Here is a 20,214-nt window from a genome sequence, read left to right on the forward strand (position 1 = left end):
TGAATATAAACCCATTGCAATCGTACATATTGTGTGTGTGTGTGTGTGTGTGTGTGTGTGTGTGTGTGTGTGTGTGTATGTGTATGTGTGTGTGTAAAATAGTTTTTTTAAAGAACAGTTTTAGGATCACAACAAAATCAGCAGGAAGGTACAGAGATTTCTCATATACCCCTGTCCCTTCACATGCATCTCCCTTTGCCATTAGCGACATCACTCACCAAAGTGGTATATTTGTTGCCAAGAATGCACCTATATTGACAAATCATAATCACCCAAAGTCCATAGTTTGTTTACCTTGGGTTTCATTCTTGGTGTTGTGTATTTTGTGAGTTTGGACAATGTGTGATATGTTTTTATCACTATCATATTATGCAGAATATTTTTACTGTCCCATGAATCCTCTGTGCTCTGCCTATTCATTTCCCCACCCTACCCCTGGCAACCACTGATCTTTTTATTCTCTCCATAGTTTGGTCTTTTCTACATATTATATAAGTTGGAATCATAGAGTATGCAGTCTTTTCAAACTGGCTTCTTTCCCTTAGTGCTATGTACTTAAGGGTCCTCCATGTCTTTTTGTGGCATGAAAGCTCTTTTCCTTTTAGTGTTAAATAATACTCTGTTGTCTGTATGTATTACAGTTTATCTATTCGCCCACTGAAGGACATCTTGGTTGCTTCTAAATTTTGACAATTTTGAATAAAGATGCTATAAACATCCATGTGCGGGGTTTTTGGTGGGCATAAATTTTCAACTCCTTTTGGTAAATACGAAGGGGCATGATTACTGGATTGTATGGTAAGAGTATGTTTAGTTTTGTAAGACACTGCCACACTGTCTTTCTAAGCAGTTGCAGTGTTTTGCATTCCCACCAGCAGTGAATAAGAGTTGCTCCATATCCTCAACAGCATTTGATGTTGTCAGTGTTCTGGATTTTGGCCATTCTAATAGGTGTGTAGTCTTATCTCTTATTTGTTTAATTTGCCTTTCCCTGATGACATATGATGTTAAGCATCGTTTTATATGCTCTTGTTACGTCTGTACCTTGTTTGGTGAGCTGTCTGTTCAGGACTTATATTTTAGTCTGATGGTTTATTTTCTAATTGTTGAGTTTTTAAGAGCTGTTTGTGTAATTGGGTAATGGCCCTTTATCAGGTAAGTCTTTTTGCAGGTATTTTCTCCCAATCTGTAGCTTCTCTCTTCGTTCCCTTGACAGTGTCTTTCACAGAGGAGATAATTTTAAATTTACTGAAATCCAGATTAATGGTTCTTTAATTGATGGATCATGCCTTTGGTATTATATGTAAAAAACCATTGCCAAACCCCAGGTCATCTAGGTTTTCTCTTATATTATCTGCTAGGAGTTTTATAGTTTTGTGTTTCACATTTATTTTTACTAAGTTGGGTAGTGTCAATCCTTCAACTTTATTGCTTCTTCATTATTGTGTTGGCTGTTCTGGGTCTTTTGTCTCTCCATATAACTTTAGAATCGCTTTATTGACACCTACAGAATTTTGATTGGGTTTGCATTAAATCTGTTGATTACATTGGGAAGAGCTGACATCCTGACAATACTGAATCTTACTATTCATGAACATGGAATATCTTTCTGTTTATTTAGTTCTTTGATTTCTTTCACCAGAGTTCAGTAGTTTTCCTCATATAGATTTTGTACATATTTTGTTAGTTTTATACCTAAGTTTTCATATTTTTGGGTGCTAACGTAAGTGGTATTAGGTTTTTAATTTCAAATAGCACTTACGTTGCTGATATATAGGAAAGTAATTTACTTTTGTATACTAACCTGTGTTCTACAATCTTGCTTTAATTATGTTCCAGTAATATTTTTGTTGATTCTTTCAGATTTTTTACATAGACAGTTCTGTGTAGAGGATTATAATCCCCATTCTTTTGTACATGTGCATATATTATTTTTAATCTCATTACTTTCGAAAATAATATAACTAGTTTAATGCTTATATGAAATATCAGTTAAAAATTCCTATTCTGGAAAGGTTTTGTTTTTTTTTTTTTTTTAATGTATTTTGGCCTAAATGATAAAGTTTTTCTTTAAGTATGGGAAATGAATCTCTTTTTTTTTTCATGTTACTATAATTCAGAGTCTAGATCCAAAAAATAGCACTGGCCATCTTCATTATTTTAGTTTATTCTTACAAGGATTGGGAAAGAAAATGGGATAACTGTGTTTGTTTCATGTTTAGTTTTATCCAAGATTTATTGCTTAATCCAGTGGTTTTTATGCCTCTGAGCTAACAAGACACTTACACTTTTTTAAAAACTTCATATGTTTGGTTTGTCTTTGTTGTTTTATTTGTTTATAGAAATTAAAAATTAAAATGGAAAGATAGGAAATTCAGTTCAAATAATAAATGACTTTTTAATCCAAATTGCAATTCTGCCACCTAGTGTTTGCACATGGACTTTTAAAGAATACATATTCCCCCCCTTTTTAAGAACTATTTAAAAATAATTCTTTCCTTCATCCTTAGCTTACAAATTTAATATTCTATCAATAAAACATATAAAAAGGGCATCCATCCTTAGTAATCTTTTTAAGGAATTCGATTTTTAGTATCTTACATGTTAAAGCTCATAAATTGTTTATAAATTTCTTGTATATAAATTTGCTAAGTGTTTGCCAGTGCTGTTCACAGAATTAAATTATGTGATGAATGAGTATTTTACTTTCTTAGAGTCGAGGTGGAAAAAAGTTTCTTGCTGTACTGAAAGAAATCTTGGACAGGGATCCCTTGTCTCAACTGTGTGAGAACGAAATGGATCTTATTTGGACTTTGCGACAAGATTGCAGAGAGAATTTCCCACAGTCACTGCCAAAATTACTGCTGTCGATCAAGTGGAATAAACTTGAAGATGTTGCTCAGGTAAGAGTAAAAGATAATTTTTATAATTCTTTTTGGGAATATATATTACTTTGTTGATTTCATGTACATTGTCCTTTCTAACATAGGTATATCTCCATAGATTGGATAATTTTCCATAGGAGAAATTTTCATGTTTTAAACCTTTACATATACTCTAAATGATAGACTAGAAAGTTTAAGATTTTAAAATTCCAGATTTTAGGTAGGTTTTCTGTATCTTTCACTAAGAACAATTAAAACATTGCTTTTGGTGTAATCATTGTAATTACTACCTGCGTGTAGTAAGTAGGTTCTGGATTATTCCTAACAGTTTCATTCAATGAGCTCCAATGTTTTAATATTAAAATGACTTTAATTTTTGCGATGACTGTTCTAAAATGAACATGTGTTGTTTGAAAATTACCTCTTTCTAGAAGCTGATGTTTTAGAGCATAAACCTTTTAGATTACTTTTAACATTCATTTTAATTGGCCAGTATTGATGAATGTTTGCCTTGAGGCAGAATAAAGAAAGGAAAAAAATTGTTCCAAAGAGCCAAACAAAGTTTAGTTTCTTGATTTAATTTTCAGAACGCTGGAAAAAGCACTGTCATTTATTAAATGCAGTGGTTATCAGTGCTCTATAGAAAGATCCTTGAAATGGTTTTTTAATCAGAATGAATACATTTGGTATGTTTAAAATAACCAAATTTGTTTACCTTACTTGTTTGAATTCAGCTGATCTTTTTTAAAGTTTTCTGGTCTTTTAGTAAATCTATAGCAACTTAAAAAAATTTTTTTAAATTTAATTCTAGTTATATTAGCATTATATTCGTTTCAGGTGTAAAATCTATAATGACTTTAAAAAATTTTTTTTAACGTTTATTCTTGAGAGAGAGAGAGCAAGAGAGAGAGAATGAGTGGGGGAGGGGCAGAGCGAGAGAGGGACACAGAATCTGAGCAGGCTGAGGTGTCAGGTCAGAGCCTGATGTGGGGCTCAAACTCATGAGCTGTGAGAATCATGACCTGAGCTGATGTCGATGCCTAACAGACTGAGCTACCCAGGTGCCCCATAAAATGACTTTTAAAGATTTTCAAGAAATGCATATTTATTTTAATCATATATATTTAAAATTTATTTATTTTATTTTATTTTATTTTATTTTATTTTATTTTATTTTATTTTATTTTATTATTTTTCTTCTCTAAGTTTAGAGTTTAGAAAGGACTTCTCTTGAGTTTATTTCTAGTATTTAAAAATTTTTTGAATCATGTTACCTAACTATTATAATGTACCTCATTTAAACTATTTATACAGTTAGATCATATGAACAGTTTACTCTGAAAAGGAACTATTTTTGTCATTTAGATAGGTTTTGATTGTTTTGACATAGTTATCTTCTGACTACTTACTTATTTACATTCAAGGTTAGTTTTCTATGAAACCCCTGTAACGGTGGAACATAAGATATAAGCATTTTTTATTTGACACATTTGCCTGCTTCTAATGTATCCATTAGTGTTCAGTTCTAACTGCTTATCCAAGAAATCCATCATATTATTATTTTGTATAGCATTAAAATGGAAGAAATTTTTGGCTGTACTCTTAAGGATACCTGAGAGAGAGGTTTCTTAGGTCAACTGTCAGAAAATGGAATGAGCCAGTTTATGCATAATATTTCTTTATTTGAACCCTGGGGACAAATTTTTTTTACATTCGGGAATTTAGCATACTTGTCTCATTTCCATGAGGTAATCTAAAGCATTGTTTTCAGATATAACCTAATGTCCTCCATTTCAATAGAAGAAAGCCAATCCTAATCCTCTTTTTTAGTAGTTTTGAGAAAAAAAGTTGATGGAATAAATAGTAATGTGCTTGGGGCTCCTGGGTGGCTCAGTGTCCGACTTTGGCTCAGGTCATGATCTCGCGGTTTGTGAGTTTGAGCCCCACGTCGGGCTCTGTGCTTTCAGCTCAGAGCCTGGAACCTGCTTCAGATTCCGTTTTTCCCCATCTCTCTGTCCCTCCCATGCTCATGCTTTGTCTCTCTCTGTCTCTCAATAATAAATAAATGTTAAAAAAGTTAAAAAAAAAAAAAAGTAACATGCTTGCTTTCACAACTTTGTCCCATTGCCAGTTACAGTGAATGAGTGCAAAAAATATATAAACTGAATTTTTAATAAATTGATTGTCTTAAGAAGTAGAGAGCCAGAGCCTGGTGCAAAGTTTGTATTCCAATAAATACTAAAGGCAAAAGCCGTGGGTGAAAATTCTGTAGAAGAGCAGCTTCTCCACTGCCCCAAGATTTAAAAAAGAGTAGCCTTCCATTAATCCACAGGAAAATATTCTGTTGACATATTGTGGAAGGGGTTTCAATAGTCTTTGCAAAAGGCTGGTAGTTAATTGGCACTGCTTTCATTATTTATATGGCTGAGTCACATTTTCCCTATTCACTCTCATAGCTTTCCTCAAACTAAAGTAGTGAGTTTTGCAAATTTTTTTAGTTTACATTTATATAATTAATTCTTTAATAATTGTAAGTAATCTTACCAAAGGTAACTTCTTTCCAATAGTAGTGTTCTTTTTAATTCCCAGCATAGTTTAACCATCTAGTATTACAGAATGTTTTCTGCCCTGTATTGTTTTTGTGTGTAGTGTTGTAGTCCATGTGTTAACTGGGGATGCTAGTATTTTTTTAACTACTGTTTCAGACCCTCAGGAAATGGTCCCCCTTGACTCCTCTTTCCATAATGAGGACTGTTGGTCTATTAGAACTTTGGGCAAAGTGGGGAGGGTGGTCTCATCAGTGATAAAAAGTGGTCTGAGGTAGGTGTTTCATATCTTTAAACCAGTATGTGTCAAACTTTTTTTCATTATTACACTTGTTAGGAGCATTTTTAGACATTTTTTCTCTAATAGCCCTGTCCCCATAATTCAAAAGTGTTATTTTTTTCTGTAAATGTAAAATAATAGAAAAATTAAGTTAATTTTTTTAAAGTTTATTTATTTTGAGAGGTGGTAGGACAGAGAGAGGAAGAGAGAGAATCTCAAGCAGTCTCTGTGCTGTCAGCGCAGAGCCCATCACAGGGCTCTATCTCAGGAACTGTGAGATCATGACCTGAGCTGAAATCAAGAGTTGGATGCTCAACGGACTCAGTCACCCATGCACCCCAGAAAAATTAATTTCTTAAAAAGTATCTTTAATGAGGTTAGATTTGCTTGATCTGAGAAAATACCTTTTAACTTAGCTGCTAGGTATTCATTCAAATATTATTGACTTATTTTGGGCACTTGACATAGTTAATGAGAGCAGTTGAATAATTAGTAGAATTAAAATAATAAACTAATTAGAACTACCCTACAACTCAGCAATTGCACTACTAGGCATTTATCCAAGGGATACAGGTGTGCTGTTTTGAAGGGACACATGCACCCCCATGTTTATAGCAACACTATCAACATTAGCCAAAGTATGGAAAGAGCCCAGATGGATAAAGAAGATGTGGTATATATATACAATGGAGTATTACTCTGCGATCAAAAAGAATGAAATCTTGCCATTTGCAACTATGTGCATGGAACTGGAGGGTATTATGCTAAGTGAAATTAGAGAAAGACAAAAATCATATGATTTCACTCATATGAGGAGTTTAAGAGACAAAACAGATGAACATAAGGGAGGGGAAACAAAAATAATATGAAAACAGGGAGGGGGACAAAACAAAAGAGACTCATAAACATGAAGAACAAACTGAGGGTTGCTGGAGGGGTTGTGGGAGGGGGGATGGGCTAAGTGGGTAAGGGGCATTAAGGAATCTACTGAAATCACTGCTTCATTATATACTAACTAATTCGGATGTAAATTTTAAAAAATAAAAAATAAAGTTAAAAAAATAATAATAATACACTAAAAACTATGTTTAGTTCTCAAAAGGCCAAGTTTCATGCACAAGGTCAAATGACAAATGACAAGGTGGCTAGCTGGCAGATACTCACTGGCTACCTCTTGCAATATGACTGTGAGACTGAGCAGTCAAGTGAGAGAAGTCCTCTGGTCATTTCCATCTGTTTGCCATGTTTTTGTAGCTCTAATCTTGCATACATTTTGTGTGTATTCTTTGGAAACTCAAGAAAACCCATTGAAATCTATCAAATATTAAGTAATAAGATTTTTGTCCAACAGGGGTGAGCTTTGAAGGACCACGAATCATAATTACCAGTTTTTTAAAAAAATGCTTACTTAGGGGCGCCTGGGTGGCTCAGTCAGTTAAGCCTCCGACTTCGGCTCAGGTCATGATCTCATGGTTCGTGAGTTCAAGCCCTGCATCGGGCTCTGTGCTGACAGCTCAGAGCCTGGAGCCTGCTTTAGATTCTGTGTCTCTCTCTCTCTCACTTCCCCTCCCCCGCTTTTAGATTTAAATGTTTAAATGTTTATTTTTGACAGAGAGAGAGAGAGAGTACAGGAGTGTGTGCTTGCCTGTGCATGCAAATGAGCAGGGGAGGGACAGAGAGGGAGGGAGAAAGAAGATCTCAATTAGGCTCCACACTATCAGCACAGATCCCGAAGCAGGGTTCACTCTCACCAACTGTGAGATCATAACCTAACTTTAAATCAAGAGTCTGATGCTTAACTAACTGAGCCACCCAGACTCTCCTACCTTTATTCCTCGATCATTTCTTTCTCTCTCTTTCCTTTACAAAATTACAAAATTATTTAATGGCTAATGATTGTATAATCGCATATTCAATGTATCATTCTATTACTTGCTTATCTATAGAGTATTTCAATAAAGACATTATTAATTTATGTAAACAGCAGTGGATTTTTGAGTCCTATGTAATTATAAGTATGCTTTTTCTTTCTTTTGACCCATCTCTGCTCCTGTGTGCTAAGGAAAAATAGATTATTTTCCCCCCCTATAATTTCTGAACCAGTTTCAATTTTTCAACAGCTTCAAGCCCTACTTCAGATTTGGCCTAAACTGCCCCCCCGGGAGGCCTTGGAGCTTCTAGATTTCAACTATCCAGATCAGTACGTGCGAGAATATGCTGTGGGCTGCCTGCGACAGATGAGGTATACTACAGGTGGCTTTCTTTGAGGAAAGGAATAACTTGGGTGTAGATAGTGAAGGTGATGTATGTTGAATGTCTCATAAGAAAGGAAAGAGCTAGGAATTACTCAGTTTAAAGCATATTTTTCATCTATTCTTCCCTATTCCCTTCTCTACCTCCCTCTCTCTCAAAGACTCCTTTGTCTTTCATGTTTAGCCTATATTATAAAAGAAAACCCAAAAACATACTGGGTCAGAAGGTCCCCAAGATCACCCTTGGTTTCCACAATTCATTAGGACTTACAGGACGCAGCACATACTCATACTTTTGGCTCTGATTTATGAGACGAAAGGAGACAATGTAGAATTGGCAAAGGAAAAAGATTCATGGAGCAAAGTCTGGAGGAAACCATCAGAAGCTTCTAAGAGTTCTTTACCAGTGGAGTCTCAGTGAATATACTTAATTCTTCCCAGCAGTGAGTTGTGACAACGTGTCTGAAATATTGTCTACTAGGGGGGCTTGTTAGAGACTTGGTGGCCAGGGTTTTTATTGGGGGCTGGTCACATAAACACCCTCTGCCAAACACAAAAGCAAAATCCTAGACTCCTAGAAGGAAAATGGGTGTTGGGGCATCAACCGTTGGGTAAGAACAGTTTACACACACGAAGCCATTCTTATCTGTTAGGTGGTGGGAAGCCTTCTAAAAGCTATGTTTCCAGATGCCAGCCAAAAGGCCGGTGTAGTTAACAGCCTTTCTAAAAGGATAGCAGTCAGGCCTGCTGCTATGTTAACTCTTTTCTGTCCACCACTCAGAATTAAGAAGTGTTAATATTTTGGCTTTTTTAAAAATTTTATACTTTTAAGCAAATAACATTACAGCTAAAGGTGAAATCCTCATAGTTTTGTTACCTACTCCTGATTACTTTCACTTCCCAAAGACAACCATGATTATGAATTTGGTCTGTATCCTTTTATACCACATTTTTCTGTTGATGCTGCATTTTTATATCTATAAAAATATGTAGAATAATATTGTACATTACAAAATTACACCAATATGTTTTGCCATATGTATTATTTTAAATCTTGATTTTATAAAATTCATTCTTGGGTTTTTGAGGTCATTCTTTACCATTACATATAAATACAGTCTTTTTCTTTCACTACTGTGTAATATTCTATCATAGGGATATATCTTATTTGCCGCATTTCCCTATTGAAGAGCATTTTGTTTTCCCCAGACTTCCCTGTTCCCCAGTGCTTCAGTGAACATGTTTGTACAGTCCCGTTTGGCTAGTACATGTATGAAAATCTATTAGATTTATTTGAAGAAATGTCATTATTGAGACCATCTCAGACAATGGGCATATTCAGGTTTATCCATTTCTCGTTTCAAAAATGAGGTTTATACTGTATGGCTATTTGAAAAAATAGAAGTTCTGAGAAAATTATGGATACTGTTACCCTTTTTCTTCTTTTTAAAGTCATATATGTTTCAAGCCACATGATATCCAAAAGAAATTACACAAACTTTTCAATAGTTGTTATTTTAAGGGAGTGAAGTTAGAAGTATAAGGAAAGAGGAAGCCTTCCCAATTTCCGTACTTCCTTTCTATCTTTTACACCATTTATAGGTTGGTTGGGTTTTTTTTTTTTTTTTTAACATTTATTTATTTTTGAGACAGAGAGAGACAGAGCATGAACGGGGGAAGGTCAGAGAGAGGGAGACACAGAATCTGAAACAGGCTCCAGGCTCTGAGCTGTCAGCACAGAGCCCTACGCGGGGCTCGAACTCATGGACTGCGAGATCATGACCTGAGCCGAAGTCGGCCGCTTAACCGACTGAGCCACCCAGGCGCCCCGTTTTTGTTTTTTGAGAGAGAGTGCCCACGCACGGGCAATAGGTGACTAGGGGGGTGGGGGCACAGAGGGAGAAAGAGAGACTCTTAAGCAGGCTCCATACTCAGCGTGGAGCCTGATGCAAGGCTTGATCCCATGATCCTGGAATTGTGACCTGAGCTGAAATCAAGAGTCTGACATTCAACTGACTGAGTCATCCAGGCACCTCCCTTTTGTAGGTTTTATAAAAGGCACAGATTTTACAATAAACTTAAGATTGGTGAATAGTTTTAAAAAATGAGGCTGCAAGTTGGGCTTTAGTCTCATCTCCCTAAGTTTGCATTGGAGATCTGAGGGAAAGGGGCTACCTGGCTCCCTTTATACTGAGCCAGGTGTTTCCTTTTCTTTTTTCTTTTCTTTTCTTTTCTTTTCTTTTCTTTTCTTTTCTTTTCTTTTCTTTTCTTCTCTTCTCTTCTCTTCTCTTCTCTTCTCTTCTCTTCTCTTTTTTTTCTTCTCTTTTCTTTTTTTATGTTTATTTATTTTTGAGAGAGAGAAAGAGAGAGAGAGAGTGCGAGTTGGGGAGGGGCAGAAAGAGAGGGAGACACAGAATCCGAAGGAGGCTCCAGGCTCTGAGCTGTCAGCACAGAGCCCAATGTGGGGCTTGGAACTCACAAACCATGAGATCATGACCTGAGCCAAAGTTGGATGCTTAACCAACTGAGCCCTCCAGGAGCCCCCCAGGTGTTTCTCTTAAATAAACTTATATACAGGAAGAGATTGCTATGATCTCCATGTTCTATATTGGTATTTCTGATGCATTTTCCTATGACAAATTTTTGGCTAATGAGGTTTTTTTTTTTTTTTTTTTTTTTTTTTTATTTAAAAATTTTTTTTTTCAACGTTTATTTATTTTTGGGACAGAGAGAGACAGAGCATGAACGGGGGAGGGGCAGAGAGAGAGGGAGACACAGAATCGGAAACAGGCTCCAGGCTCTGAGCCATCAGCCCAGAGCCTGATGCGGGGCTCGAACTCCCGGACCGTGAGATCGTGACCTGGCTGAAGTCGGACGCTTAACCGACTGCGCCACCCAGGCGCCCCAAATGAGGTTTTTTTTAATATAGTGCACTGGGTTTCAGTCCCAGATCTGCATTAGACTACTATCCTAACCATTTATTGCCCAAGACTATAGTTAGTAAGTAGAGGACTTGGAATTCATCTTACCTGACCACTGGAATTGCCTCTGATAAGAGTGTGTTTATAAGTGTATGATTTAGAAATTGACACAAAATAGAGAACTTCTTAACCTTAATTAATTCAGCTCATTTAATTACAATATTATGTTGTATTAATTCAGTGAATCAATTCTCAGTTACACTCATTTCCTTATCCTTTAAATTATTTAAAGTTAATATTTTAACACACTGATAATCTGGGAAAAGGAATTAACCCTAATGATTAGAAAGAAAAATAAATTACTAAAAAGTACTGATGGAATTTTATTATTTAAAAAAACTGGTTGCCTGGGATACCTGGGTGGCTCAGTCAGTTAAGCCTCCAACTCTTTCTTGGTCTTGGCTCAGGTCATGATCTTAGTTTGTGAGTGCATTCCCCGTGTCAGGCTCTGTGCTAACAGTGTGGAGCCTACTTGGGATTCTCTCTCTCCATCTCTCTCTGCCCCTACCCCACTTGCACTGTCTCTGTCTCAAAATAAACTTAGAAACAAACAAACAAACAAACAAACAAATGTGTTGACTGAGTATATAACTTTTCCTGCATGATCAGAAATCAGTATTAAAGTACCCGATTTTATTGTAACTCTGAGCTGATGTTGGATGCTTAACTGACTTAGCCACTCAGGCCACCCCTCTTGTGTTATTTTAATAGTGGGACAGTGAATGTAAGCATACATAACAAGCCTGACCCAAAAGAACCATTGCGTTTCAGTAAGTTAGTGTTTGATAGTTTGATGGGATGGGATCTCTTTCTGGCATTTTTGTTGAGTGACTTATTTTGTCTTTTGTTTCTTTTAGTGATGAAGAACTCTCTCAATATCTTTTACAACTGGTGCAAGTTTTGAAATACGAGCCTTTTCTTGATTGTGCCCTCTCTAGATTCCTATTAGAAAGAGCACTTGCTAACCGCAGGATAGGGCAGTTTCTATTTTGGCACCTTAGGTAAGTCTTTTATATTTTTAGATTGAGTCTACCTGGTGCTTTTGTAAATATAAATCAGCATAATATGGGACATTTACTGTAATAGTTGGCTGGTTTACTTGTTTCTGAGCCATTTATAACATTCATACTCTTCTTGGTGTCTTCTATTTCTTGATACCCAACTCTTAATTTTCAGGATTTGGCAAAGTAATTCAGATAAGTGTCCCACCAAGCCTCCTTGATTTTTAACTTAAACTAAAAATTAATGTATTGCTATTTTCTAGTAAAGTGCACTTACTTTGTTAATATTCTTGGGCTAAAACCACACTTACTCCTTCTGAAAGGCTTTGGGTACCAATAGATAAAGATTTTAAAGTTTTCCTATAACAAGAGCAACATTATTTTCAGCTTCTTTATTAGGTCAATTTTAGAAATATGTGAACCTTATTTCACCAAGTTGATATAGGAGTAAAATCAGAAAGGATAAATGAAGTCCTTTTTTCCTAGGAAAATTGTTGGTTCCTGATTTCTGAGTCTGTACTCAGACATTTTTGTTTTTTTCATCTGGACTTGAGAATACTGAAACTAATGACTGTCCTAAAAATAGGACTTTCCCCCATTTTAGCTAAACTTTTTAAGGAAAATGAGCCCTATATTATTTTGATAATGATTTTGGAAGCTACATTTCTGAATCTTGATTTCCTTTATTATTCATGGAGGTTTTTCCTTTCTTATTTTTAACTTGTCATCTTTTTCATCCAGTTCAACCTTCCTATTTTTAAGCCCATCCGGGAGTAACAGAATATGTTTTCCTTCCTTTTTCAAATGGGTACACCATTCTTTAAGTGAGAAAAAATTGAATTGAAGCTAATTGAGGGATTAGTCACTTGTGTGATGTGAATCAGATCTTTGCGTTTCACTTTATTGTCTTAATTGGCAATGTTCTGTTTCAACTACAGAAAGCAAACAAGGTGAGATGTGAAAATTTTGGATTTTTGGAATAAAAAATTAATTATATAATCACACATGTTTTTGATCTGTGGTGTTTAAAGAATTGGGAAGTTGCCCATCCCACTAATATTTGTGGACAAGATGATGTATTCTTCTGTGTTTTGATTGGCATCATACATTTATTTCATAATATGAAGTCAGCATTTTTATTTGGTAATCTGAAGTGTTTTATACGCAAATTATCTTAATATTATTAACTTATTTGTAGGTCAGAAGTGCATATTCCTGCTGTCTCAGTACAGTTTGGTGTCATCCTTGAAGCATACTGCCGGGGAAGTGTAGGGCATATGAAAGTGCTTTCTAAGCAGGTATCTGGTTTTTGTTTTTGTTTTTTTAATTTTTTTTTTATTTTCATGTTCAGTTTGCCACATGGTATTTGATAAATTGTATCATATGCTATTTCTCCCATTATTCCATGGAGCTTTCAGTAACTGAACCTAATTAATACATTAAAAAAATTTTTTTTAATGTTTATTTATTTTTGAGAGAGAGACAGAGTGCAAGTGGGGGAGGGGCAGAGAGGGAGGGAGACACCGAATCCGAAGCAGGCTCCAGGCTCTTAGCTGTCAGCACAGAGCCCCACGTGAGGCTTGAACTCACAAACCCCGAGATCATGACCTGAGCTGAAGTTCACGCTTAACCGACTGAGCCACCCAGGCATCCCATTAATACATTTTTAAATAAAAATTTAAGTCAAGAAATGAAGTGTTAAATTTAGCCGAACATTAATTGAATGCTCCCTCAAAAATGAAGGATTCTTCCTAGTATCTATATTAATAATATGCCTTAAGTTTTAATGGGAAATACCCATGTAGACATGCTTAACAATGGGTTTGATGGTGATGGTGACAAAGGTCATGAAATTTTTAGACCCTGTTTTTTCATATCCCTGAGTTACTGTTTCCAGTTAGTATAGTATTTATGATTCATATATTCTGCCATTTGTTTTAATTTGAGATATTTTGACACTTAAATTCATAGTTGTTATAACATCTAGAATTCAGAATCCTCAAGCTGCTTTTTCAAAATATATATACAGGCCTATAGTCCCTTATCGTCTTTCCAGGACTTCATTTTCTCATCATTGCTGATGATGAGATATTAGTGAGATTAATCAGTCAGATATTAAATGCTTATATGCCAGGAACCATATTAAATGTTATAAGCATGTTACTTTACTGTCCTTATTATGTGCCACAGTAGTTGCTAATACTGTCGGGATTAGACAAGGGAAAAAACAGAGGCTCCAGGATATTAACTAGCTTGCCTAAAAACCCAACTATTAAGTGACAGAAAGAATTTTTAAAATTAGGGCTGTCCAGCTAGAAAACTGTTATACTGGGAGTTTTCAAACCTTCGTGGCACCACAACTCTCTTTTTAAAATCAGAACTTAAACATAAATCCAGTATATAAAATAGTGTCATTTTATGAGTATAAATGTATTTTGAAGCTAAAATAAAATAAAAGCCATTAAACAGAACCATGAAGCTATTTTACTGAATACAGAATTTCAAAATCGGGGGCTATTGATAGTTGTAGTTTCAACATCCATTTATTTCTTTTGGAGATAATCCTGATTTATATAGGTAGTAATTGCAAGTAGTAATGGTCTTTTGATCGCTTGCTTGCAAGTGAGAAGTATAACCATGGCCCAGGCTTGATATGGCCCAGGTAGTTCCTTCATCCCCTGAAGGATGTGATGAGAGCATTTCTGCCATCAAAATAAAGCAGCCCTTTATTCTAGCTTCTTCATGCCAGAATTCTTATTGACAGGTAGCAACAATATGCTCTTGTTCTTTAGCATTGATTTTTCTTGCAATGAGTATCTTCCAAATAAACACAAGAAGGTTTTCTTAATGGTTTAATATGCATTTACTCAGAATTTACTATATGCCAGGGTTACTGTTAGGTATTGGTAATGTGAAGTGAAAATAGTTATGTTATTTTTTTTAAAAACTATGTTATCTGAGTTTGAGAGAGAGAGAGAGGGAGAAAGACACACTGCATGAATGAAGGAGGAACAGAGAGAGAAGGAGAGAGTCCTAAGCCAGTTCCACACTGTCAGTGCAGAGCCCAATGTGGGCTTGAAGTCATGAACTGGACCTGAAATCGAGAGTCAGATGCTTGATCGACTGAGCCACCAGGATGCCCCAGTTATGTTATTGTTATCAAGGAGTTTATATTTCCATAGAGGAGGTGTACAAATCAATAATTAAGAAATATATGATTAAGCATTATGGGAACATTATGGAAGCACAAAAGAGAGGCATGTAACCAAGCTTAGGATATTAGGAAAGAGTTCATAGTGGAGGTGACATTTGTAGGTTTTGCTGGTCTAATTGGTGTGAGTTCAGTGAAGAGTATGTTAATATTTTACAGAGAAGCAACCAATAAGAGTGTATGTATGCACTTGACCCTTGAACAACATGAATTTGAACAACATGAGTTCACTTATACACTGATTTTTTTTGACACAGTACTATAAATGTATTTTCCCATGATTTTCTTAATATTTTCTTTCTTCTAGCTAATACAGTATATAATACATATAACACACAAAATACATGTTAATCTACAGTTTATGTCACTGGTAAGGCTTCCCATCAGCATAGGCTATTAGTAGTTAAGTTTTTGGGGAATCAAAAATTATACCCAGATTTTCGACTGTGTGGGTCTGGAGGTGGAGTTGGTACTCCTAACCCTTTATTCAAGGGTCAGCTGTATAGAGAGAATGAAGCAGAGGAGGATGGTGAGATTGTATTACAAAGAGTTGTCTCATGTGATTATGGAGGCTAAGAAATCCCAAGATCTTCAGTTAAGGAAGCTACAAACCCAGAAGAGCTGATGGTGAAGTTCCAGTCTGAGTCCAAAGACCTAAGAACCAGGAGAGTCAGTAGAAAGTGTCAGTCTGAAAGCAGACAAGTTTAACACCCAAGGAGTTTTAGGAAAAGACTTATGTCCCAGCTTAAGACAGCTGGGCTGGCAGAGTTCCTTCTTACTTACTGGAAGGTCTGCCTTTTTCTTCTATTCAGAACTTCACAGGTTCTGTTAATACCCATTAGTATTAGGAAGGCCAGTCTTCTTTACTCAGTCTACCCATTCAAATGTTAATTTCATCCAAAAATACCCTCACAGACACACCCAAAATGATGTTGGACCAAATATCTGGGCACCCTATGGCCCAGTCAAGTTGATACATAAAATTAACCATCACAGATCAACTCAGCATGTATACACAGCTTTGTAAACCATGTTTAATCTCCAAATAAAGACTGTGTAGCAAGTTGAGAATACTTCTAACATAATACAAATACCTTCAGTACAAGCAAAAATGCACTAACTTTTTCCCCGGAATAGGAGGTAATATCCTTGAGTGGTGTTTCCTGTTCTTGCTACACTATAAATTAAATACTGCGATGTAACATTAACACTTAAATACTATGATATAAAATCAATACATCTAGGTTACATGATAAAGGAAAAGAGCCGGAAGGAAACAGACTGTGTATGTAAATATAGCATATACATATATGTTTATGTATATATACACACACATATAAAAACACATTCGTATCAAAACGAGGAGGAGATACTCATGACAATTAATCTTAATTTCTGTAACTCATCATGTGGTTATAGCTGGTATTTATTATTACCTTCTTCCAACTCATTCTGTACTCCCTCTGCCTTTAATAAGCATTTCACTTCTGGTTCTTGACTTGTTGGGTTGACCCAAACCTTCATTCTTAAAGGGTCCAGGCCATTAGTAGTCCTACCTAAGTTAGCTTGTAATTGTCCATTGATCTTAATCACAGGACATGGTAATGCTAAGAAGGATCTCCTATATTTTAGGCTTACTCTTCCTTACCTCTGTGGAACAGTAGGCCAATTTCTCCTTGACAGTCAGTATCAGTCACTCCAGCCAGCATCATAATGCCTTTTTTTGCCTGTTGATCCAGAGGCTTGAGGTGCCCAAAGTGGCTGGGCTGGAGTCTTAACTTCCAATTCAATACAGTCATTGCCATGTCCCCCATTGGAATCATTCTTCCCTCTATAACTAAGACCTCTGTGCCAGTAGAGCATAAGGTTGCAGGAAAAGAAGCAAAAATTTTGCTAGTGGGTCCCTGGAGGGAGTAGTAAGTGGTACAACTTTGACTTTTAAACCTTGATTTCTGGACCCTTGAGTCCTGGCTATGGGAGAAGCCTTGTCATATATTGGATGCTGACTCAGAGCATATACAGCTTTCTGGAGTGCCTTGCCTAAGTCCTGCAAGGTATTGCCACCTAGCTGCTACTGTAAGTTAGTCTTCAAAAGGCCATTCCATTCTTTTGTCAAGCCAGCTACTTCAGATTAGTAGAGAACATGTTAAGACTAGTGAATTTCATGAGCAGGAGTCCATTGTTACACTTTATTTGCTGTGAAATGAGTTTCTTGATTGAAGCAATGCTGTGTAGAACACCACAATGGTGGGTAAGGTGTTCTATGAGTCCACAAATGGTAGTTTGACAGAAATGCATTGTATTCAGGGAAGGCAGATCCATATCCAGAGTTAGGTTTCTATTCCAGTAAGAACAAAATATTGCCTCTTCCATAGTGGAAGCAGTCTGTTGTAATCAGTCTGTCACCAGATAGCTGGCTGTCCATCCTGGAGAAATGGTGCTATATCAGGAACTCATCAGCAGCTGGTCTCAGCTGCTGGCATAGCAGGCACACAGTGGTGGTCATAGCCAGGTAGGCTTTGGTGAGTGGAGGTCCATATTGCTGAACACATGCATAACATCCATCCCTGCCATCGTGGCCACCTTGTTCATGAACCCACTGGGTGATGACAGGGGTGTTTGGGAAGAAGGCAGACTGGTATCCACAGAATGGTTTTTCCTATCCACTTGATTATAAAAATCCTCTTCCAAAGACACCCTTTGGTGAATATCCAATGCGACACTTTTTTTTTTTTTTTTTTTTTGCCTCTTCAGAGAAGTCTATCCTATATCTCTTCCCCATATTTCTTACTAATTTTCCGGTCATGTTCCTTCTACGTCCTTGGCCATAAGCCAAGCTTTGGTCACAGCTCATGAATTGGTATATAATTGCATGTATTGCTGTTTCTCCTTTCAGGCAAAGCGAAACAGTAAGGTGCATTTTCCAAATGCACCACAGCAAGGATTTCACTTCACCGTTGTCCTTCAGAATTGTTTCCGAAAGGGGCTGTAGTTCCATAGTTGTCTGCTTTCCTGTGGTGTTTAGATACTGTGTAAAGCCATTTATAAACCGTGCTTGAGTCTTCTCTTCCTGTGTTAACTGGTTGAAGGGAACTCCCTGTGACGACATAGGTGCAGGATAGGAAAGAGAAGGTAGTGTAGCAAGAAGAGGAAACCGCATGGACATTTGAGTCACTTCTTCATATAACTTACTGTGCCTTCAGGGCCTGCTCAGGCCCAGTCTTATATATACACTTCATTTGATGATGGAGTACTATTTTGCTTACCCATCTTTATGGCTTGGTGGATCAGACAACACCCAGTTCATAATGGGCAGTTCAGGTCACATGCTTGCTTGGTACCAGTGGTTAAGCAGTCAATCTTACTAAAATCCCAATAGTAAGCTAAGAGTGGTTTCTCTAAAGGAGAGTACTTCTCTACAGGAGCTGGCAAGTGTCGTTTCCAAAATTCTGAGGACCTGTGCTATGATTTATCTATAGAGACCTGCCAAGGGCTCCAGATAGCATCTCTGTCTGCCACTGACAGTTCAAACACCATTAGACCTGCTGGATCATATGGACCAAGTAGCACACCAGCTTGCACAGCAATCAGGACCCATTGCAGAGCTTTCTTTTGTTTGGGATCTCACTCAAAACTAGCACCCTTTTAGGTCACTCAGTAAATAGGCTGTAGTACATGACCCACATGAGCAGTATGTTGCCTTTACAATCCAAAGAGGCCCACTAGCCATTGTGCCTCATTTTTGGTCATAGGAGGGGCCAGAGCAACAAATTATTCTTTACCTTAGAAGGGATATCTTGATATGCCCCGTGCAAGTTGAACCCTAGGAGTTTCATTCAGATAAAAGGTCCCAAATTTTTATTGGATTTATTTCCCACCTTCGGACATACAAATTTCTTCAGATGTAAAGTAGTTGCTATTTCTTACTCATTAAGTTCGATCAGCCTAATGTTATCAATGTAAAGGTCCCAGAGTGGTGTCTTGTTAAAGGGAGAGGCAGTCAAGAGTCAAGTCAAGAGGCAGTCAAGTCAAGTTGTAAATTACTTTACAATTTGCAAAGTAAATTATGATAAAGGGTGGGAGAGTTGCTATACTTCTGAGATGGGGCATTGAAAGTGTATTGTTGGCCTTGACAGCTTAAGCAAACTTCTTGTGGTTCCTTATTGACAGATATGGAGGAAAAAGCAATTGTTAGTAGGTGTATACCACGTACCAGGAGATGTGTTACTTTGTTCAAGCAACGAAACCATATTTGGTACACCACTAGTTAATGTTAGGATGATCCACCGTAATTTTCCAAGCCCCATCTGTTATCTGTACAGGCCAAATAGGCAAGACAAGTGGGGCTGTGAATCTACACCCCTGTATCTCTCAAGTCCTTGATGATGGCACTCAACTGTGCAGTCACTGCAGGAATGGGTTACTGCTTTTGGTTTACTGTTTTCTGAGGTAGAGGAGCTTATAATAACTTCCGCTTCCCATCAAAATAGCCAGGGAGCCAATATGGGGATTCTGCCAGCTGTTGAGTATATCCATTCCAATTATGCATTCCAGTATAGAAGAAATAACCAGAGGATGGATCTGAAACGGGCTCCATGCTGACAGTAGAGAACCCGATGTAGGGCTTGATCCCACGAACTGTGAGATCATGACCTGAGCCGAGGTCGGACACTTAACCAACTGAGCCACACAGGTGCCCCTAGTCCCCTTAATTTTATAGTCCTCTTAAATATATCTCATGCCTATCAATGTCTTTTGTGTTCATGGCTATTGTCCTAGTCCAATTCATAATCTTCTCTCACCTGCATGTCTTCATTAACCTCTTAAATTGCTCCCCTTGTTTCTGTTCTTGCACATGCAGACCCTTCTCTGCACAGCAGCTAAAGTGACATTTTAAAAATGCAGATGGATTATGTCATTTCCATTTTTTAAATCCCTAAAGTAATTCTCATTGCATGGAGAATAAAACCCGTTTGGTTTTTTTTTTTTACCATTTAATTGGCTTTATTAATTGATTCATGAATTGGGCAGTGTCCCATCTAGCTAATCTAGTAGAGG

The 20,214-nt window shown here is 36.9% G+C and overlaps 1 protein-coding gene across 3 annotated transcripts in view; it reads left to right on the top strand.

The window, feature by feature from the left end:
• The window catches only part of PIK3CB (phosphatidylinositol-4,5-bisphosphate 3-kinase catalytic subunit beta), a 187,737-nt gene that overhangs the window by 133,559 nt on the left and 33,964 nt on the right, over nt 1-20,214 (top strand). For all 3 annotated transcript variants that reach the window (XM_045503490.1, XM_045503491.1, XM_045503489.1), the window contains exons 13-16: nt 2,715-2,903; nt 7,832-7,953; nt 11,802-11,945; nt 13,144-13,243. In XM_045503490.1, coding sequence (XP_045359446.1) covers nt 2,715-2,903; nt 7,832-7,953; nt 11,802-11,945; nt 13,144-13,243 — 555 coding nt within the window. The remainder of the gene's footprint in view (nt 1-2,714; nt 2,904-7,831; nt 7,954-11,801; nt 11,946-13,143; nt 13,244-20,214) is intronic.

Source organism: Leopardus geoffroyi, chromosome C2, assembly GCF_018350155.1.
Source record: "Leopardus geoffroyi isolate Oge1 chromosome C2, O.geoffroyi_Oge1_pat1.0, whole genome shotgun sequence".
NCBI lineage: Eukaryota > Metazoa > Chordata > Mammalia > Carnivora > Felidae > Leopardus > Leopardus geoffroyi.